A 6,413-nucleotide genomic window follows, 5' to 3' on the forward strand; every position below is an offset into this window, starting at 1 on the left:
TTATTTATTTTATGTTAACGGAGTAGAAAAATGTATATACTATGTTCATGATGGTATAAGTTTTTCCCATTTAAGCAGGAGTGTAATATAATGTGAATCTACTAATATTTAACAATGTGATTATATTTCTTTTTAGATTATCTACCTGTATAACACATACATAGCTGTCTCTATGTCACAGTAATACTTTTGTAAATATTACCATATTTTTCTAATATACCAAAGACTTTATTTTGAGCCAGTTATTTAGAAAATTGTTATATTTTCTATTATACAAGTTTAAAAATATTATTTGCCTATATTTTCTTAGTATATAATCCTTCTTTTCCATAAAGCTGGGAAAAATAAATCAGTATATTTAAAAGAAAGTGTTAAAATTGAAGGCCTCATTTAACTAGAAATGCTACACATACATGAAAAAATGGACTGTGTCTATGAGCACTGTAGTTTCATACTTTTAATCCAAATATATCTAAAATTTTCATGTATTTATGGGTCTCTTTTTCTATGTGAAATTAGTGGTTATGTTTACTTACAAATAGTGAAATAAGACAGAAAAATAAGGAGTCTATGGCCAGTAAGTGATAAATCTAGAAAATGGAATCCAGAAGCTTCAAGTACTTCTCTCCCCATATAATGTCTTCCTAGGTTATACTTGGAAGAAAATATCTCCCACCTGATTTCTACTGTGTTTCACAAAATTAAGAGTTGTTCATTATACTCTCTGAAATCTAGGTTTATTTTCAAATAGAACATGGGACAAAATGCTAATGAGGAAATGGCTTCAATCAAATCTAAGATCTTATGATTGTAATATATCATTAATAGATCAAGTAAAATGATTTTTGTCTTATTTGAGTAAGTTACTACTTACAGGTGATAACTTATTTATACACTTAAAGGAGATAAACTTGTCAAGAATGAGGGAAGGCAAATTAGAAAGTCCTATGTCCCAGTTTCCTTAAAAAAAAGATAATGAAAACATATCATTAATAGGCTTATACATTGATATTATTGACCACTGGTTTAAACATCACAGCCTAGGATAGTGAACATTGCCTAAATATGCAAGAAACTTCTCAGCTGTTCTTAAGGTCCTTAACCTTTCAGGTTATGTTCATATGTTCAGAGAACATATGAAACCGACATTATACATAATATCCATAATATCTTTCTATGTGAATGTGTACTTGCATTTTCTAGGGACAGAGTCTAGAGTTTTCATAAGAATAGCAAAGGGATCTATGACTCAAAAAAGCTTAAGAACCACATATACTACTACTTCTGGCTTTTTGTTCTCAGCAAGTGAGGAATAAAAGGAATCATTTTAAGCCTTAATTTCTGATACATTTTAGATTCCTTTTCCTCTTCCTTTTGATTGAAGATTAAAGGAGTAAGGGATTAAGGTATTTAATTTATACTGGTAATTTATTTTGGGGAGAAGGGGCATGAAAAACAGGCCTATAATTGAACAATTTCAGTGAGCTATGTACATATATATAAAATGACCTTGTGTTAGATATTCTGAAGATTTTGAGGGTAAGTCAAATGTAATTAGTGAACTTCAACAGATTAATTCCTCAGTTACACTGGATTTTTATAAAATATTTGAAATAGATGGCTGACTAGAGTTAAGAAACACTTTCTCTTCATTTTAATCCATATTACATGCATTCTATCATTATATTTTGGTGCTATCTGAGGTGCCAATTTTCTTTTTTTTGTTTTGTTTTTTTAAAGATTTTATTTATTTATTTGAGAGAGAGCACATGAGAGGGGTTAGGGTCAGAGGGAGAAGCAGACTCCTTGCCAAGCAGGGAGCCCGATGCGGGACTCGATCCCGGGACTCCAGGATCATGACCTGAGCCGAAGGCAGTCGCTTAACCAACTGAGCCACCCAGGTGCCCTGAGTGTCAATTTTCCACCAAATAGAAAAACGCATGCCATTTTTTGTAGGTGATTCTTATAATTCAGGGAAGATTTAGGCACATTTCTAATGAAATAACATCAAATTGATGGAGGAGAGGGTGATGGGGAAGAAATCCCCTTCAAGAGCTGACTACAAAGAGTAAAGAGTTTGTGTGATTATCTTCACAAGTGTCTAAAGCAAGATCTTAACAGTGCCTGGCATATTTTAGGGTGCTCAATGATAGCTCTTATTACGGATTTGACAGTAGTAAGAGAGAATTCTGTATAATAGAAAGAGTTCCATCAAATCCCATTTACTTTAATGCAAAAAGACATTTGCATATTGTATACCAAAACTGTTTTTCACAGGTGAGTGAAATTGAAATCACTATATCTCAACTATATTCTTTTTGCTGTAGTTTATTTTCTAACGCAAAACTGAGGAACCATTTCTTTCTCTACTGTACTTTCATTCCTTCCCCAGTAAAACATATATATATATACATACATACATAAATATGTTTATATATGTTTATAAACTAGTCAAACTTGTATATATAAAATATATAAATGTATAAATATATAAAACATGTAATCAATTCTTAAAATGTCAGTAAAAGCAAACTGATAAACGTCTGGTTTTTGTACCTGACTTGGCATCCCCTCCCCTTTTAAACAATTCATTTGGTATAAACACATATAATCAAATGAATTCACTCAAAGTGCCTTTAATGATTGCCTCCACTGTCATTACATTCTCTAAGCCTGTCAGATTTCCAGTTAACTAATGCACCATTTAAACCCTTGGTAACTAGGAAATGTTCCAGTTCAGCCAGCTTGTATTCCACGATCCTGAGGTTTGCCAATATTCGCTTCTGCATGGTTATGATGTGTGGGGAATTAATTAAGATATCCTGAGAGAGGCTGTTGACTGAAAGACTCTTATCAGTATTGCTCTTAGTTGACCCAGTAGAAGAGGTTGGTCTTACTAGTGCAAGAGAAGTCGAATTTGATGACATTTCACCAACGCTGCTCTGTAAGGGAAGGAAATTATACACATGTAGTTTATTGAGTTTAACAATTTCCAAATACAGTTGACCTTTGAACAAGGTGTGTGTGTGTGGGGGGGTAAAGGCATCGATTCTCTGTGCAGTCAAAAACCCATGTATAACTTCTGACTCTCCCAAAACTTAACTACTAATAGCCTACTCTTGACCAGAAGCCTTACAGAAAACACTTGATTAACACACATCTTATATATGTATTATATACTGTATTTTTACAATAAAGCTAGAGAAAAGAAAATGTTATTAAGAAAATAATAAGGAAGAGAAAATACATTTGCTGTACTGTATCAAAAAAAGAGAGAAAGTAAAGACCCATGGAGTTCAAACCTATGTTGTTTAAGGGTCTACTGTACTGCCAACTAACATGCTTAGTCTCGGTTACCAAAATAAACTGATTGTCCTCCCCTAAGAATTAGAGATTGAAAATCAACAATGTTGATTTTGGAAATACGCTCTTCCCAAACACTGAAAAAAAAAAAAATGAAAGTAGCCTTTAAATATCAAAATGTCATATCTTTGGCTTACATTTCTTAGACAGAAAAGTAGGTCTATACCTGGACCCTCATCCTCATCTAAAAGGATCACTAAAGATCTAAAGTCACTTGCAGCTTTCAATATCACCAGGAAACCCACATTTTGACCTGAATTATTTGTGAAAGCCCAAATACCTGTCATACAGATGACTGAAACCAGGGGAGAAAGAGGCAAACAAACCTAAGGAGCAGTAGAAACTAGAGAAGAGAGAGAAGGTACAGATTCCTAAAACAGGAGGTGGTGGAGCGGGCACTTTCAGCTCTCCTTTTCAAGTGGGTGAAAAGCTGACCACATACTCAGTGACTCGGGGCCTTTTACAGCAGACCACAGCTGCCCAGTCATTGGTCGGTAAGAAAGAAGCGTTGGGGGTAAACATCTGGGGCTCTTGCAAGAGAAGAGGAATGAAGTAACCTTCTCTTACTCTTACTTTACTATTTTAGTATCGTTCTACTCTCTCAGACACACACCTCCCATCCATGAACCACCTCACTTCATCTAATTCCAGTTTCTCTTACACACTGTACCTGAAAGTGGCTTTTCCAGAAGACAAACAGAAAAGCAAACAGAATACCGCTCAGTAGAAGCCACAGCATGCTCATGTTTCCTCTTCCGCCTCTTTCTCTGGGGCACGGAGGCACTCGGCTGGCAGTTGGGGAGCAGGGGGACACTAGTTACCCGGACTAGGGAAGTCGCGGGCCAAGATGATAAGCATCCCACACTGCCTGGTGCAGCTGGAAGACGGGTCCGCTTTCGGCTTTATATACTGCAAAGGGCGTGTGACGTCACAATCGAGCACCTACGTGAGGGCGCCATGTCACAATCTGATGACGTAAGACCCAGAAGCAGGCGGCGTGACATCGGCCTACTTGGTTGCGGCGTCGGGTCGTTAGAGAGGGAGGTGAGAGACACCCGGGGCGGTCGGGATTTCCAGGAAGCTGAAACACTGTAGAAATAGACTCGAAATTCATCGGCTAAAGACAAGATTTTAAAAGTGCTCGTCCCTCCTTTTTTTCTCTTTTAAGTTATCTTTGTCCTTGCTGCACCCACTCCATTATTCATTTCAAAAACAAGTTCAGAAACAAGATGGAAATGTACTGTGAAAAGTAGTTACCCACAAACTGTGTGAGTCTTTGCCAGAAACCTCCTCCACAGTCCCATTGCTGTTTTAGGATTCACTTTAACCCTATTCACATTGGGCTAATTATATACATTTGTGTCACTGTACAGCTTAAAAAGTAATTCCAGAGACATTCTCCCACATAATTCTCACAATACTTTTGTGCTATAGGTATTTTTAATACCGTGTCTACTTTCAGAAATGCAGAAACAGGTCAGGTATTAAGTAAACTCATTTGAAACTAGCAGCAAAAGCAGGACTCGAATCCACAGAGTTGAGTCCTGAGATGAACTCCCCCATCCCCATCCTCAGGACCTCTACCTGTACTTGCGGACTTGTGAGCATCGAGTATTTCATATTTTCCACTCAAGGAATTGAACAGTATATTTGGATTAATATTAATGAGAGGTAAAAGATACAGGAATCATTGTACTCAACAGGAAATGTTCGAGAAATTTGGATAGATGTCCAAGATGACACTGAACTAAAAATTCAGAACTAAGAGCAATGGCCAGGGTAATCTCAACATGAGTGGCAAACTACAACCCCTAACTGCTTGGGGAAATGACTCACATCTTCATATAAATAGGAAAGAAAGGAATTATTTATAAATTTTGCACATCAAACTTATTTCCCAATGATGAGTTCAAAGCTTAAAGATTTCTTTATTCAACAAGTATGTAATAAACACTCATGTAAAGGGTGTTTATACTGTGATATATTCTGGGGATATGATTATGAGTGAAAATAAGGTCTCTTCACCTGGAATGTGCACTGTGGTGTGAGAGATGGACATTAATCAAACACCCACAGAAATGAATGTAAAAGTGCTAATGAGATAAGTGGTAGCAAGAAGTACATGGTGGCACAGGAGCTTCTCATAGGATATGGGATATAAAGGAGAATGACGCTCCTGGCGTTATGGCTTATTCAACTAGATGGATAGGAAATAACCACGTGTAGGATTAGTAATCATGAATTTGGTGTTGGACATGTTGAGTTTGAGGTGACATTGAGACATGAAATAGTTGAGCTCAGGGAGATAATTGACATAAATTTGTGAGGCATCTGCATATACATGATAATTGAAGCTTTAGGTATGGAAGAAATTCCCTCATGTCAGTTTAGGACATACAAACAAAGAATAGAGCATGGAAGGATTTCAATATTTACTGGCTGGGTAATAACACTTCCTCTGGTATGTTATTGTGGTTATGTTGACATCTAACTTTCTTGCTTCGTCAAATAAAATGGAGTGCAGCCCAGTATCATTGTCTCTGACAAAAGCATTTTGAATTTCATCTTACTGGTATCCAAGGGAACACTTCAAAGACCTTTGAAAATATTCTCATCAAGCACATTAGACTACTCTTGCTAACCATTGATTTTTTCATTTATTTTTTTTATTACAGTATAATATTCAAAACATAGAATTAACATTTTAAACAATTTTAAGGGCACACTTCTGTGGCTTTAAGTACACTCACAGGGTTGTGCAATCCATCACCACCATCCATGTCCAAAACTTTTTCATCTTCCCCAAATGAAAATCTATACTTATTAAACACTAAATTCCTATTCTCCCCTCCACTCGGCCCCTAGAAACTACCATTTTTCTTTCTGTTTTTACAGATTTAGATAGAATAGTTACCTCATAGGAGTAGAATGACACAATATTTGTCATGTTGTGACTGGCTTATTTCATGTAACATAATGTCTTCAAGTTTCATCCATACTGCAGCATGTGTAGGAATTTTATTCCTTTTTAGGGCTGGATAATATTTCAC

The 6,413-nt window shown here is 36.1% G+C and overlaps 1 protein-coding gene across 1 annotated transcript; it reads right to left on the reverse strand.

Moving 5' to 3' along the window:
* Positions 1–2,636: 2,636 nt before the first annotated feature.
* Positions 2,637–6,143, reverse strand: CT83 (cancer/testis antigen 83). Its single transcript, XM_035005550.1, has 2 exons — positions 6,114–6,143; positions 2,637–2,942 (listed from the first exon to the last, which is right to left on the reverse strand). Exons 1-2 carry the CDS (start codon positions 6,141–6,143, stop codon positions 2,637–2,639), a joined length of 336 nt encoding a protein of 111 aa, XP_034861441.1.
* Between the last annotated feature and the right edge of the window lie 270 nt (positions 6,144–6,413).

This window comes from Mirounga leonina, unplaced genomic scaffold, assembly GCF_011800145.1.
Source record: "Mirounga leonina isolate KUSES-001 unplaced genomic scaffold, KU_Mleo_1.0 Mir_101664, whole genome shotgun sequence".
NCBI lineage: Eukaryota > Metazoa > Chordata > Mammalia > Carnivora > Phocidae > Mirounga > Mirounga leonina.

Bases quoted from the DNA above. Each gene is read 5' to 3' on its own strand.
- CT83 (XM_035005550.1), bottom strand. From the start codon at position 6,143: ATGGATGGTGGTGATGGATTGCACAACCCT. The intron at 2,943-6,113 runs GTGAGTGTACTT...CTTCCCTTACAG, and splicing joins GTGATGGATTGCACAACCCT to AGCAGCGTTGGTGAAATGTC.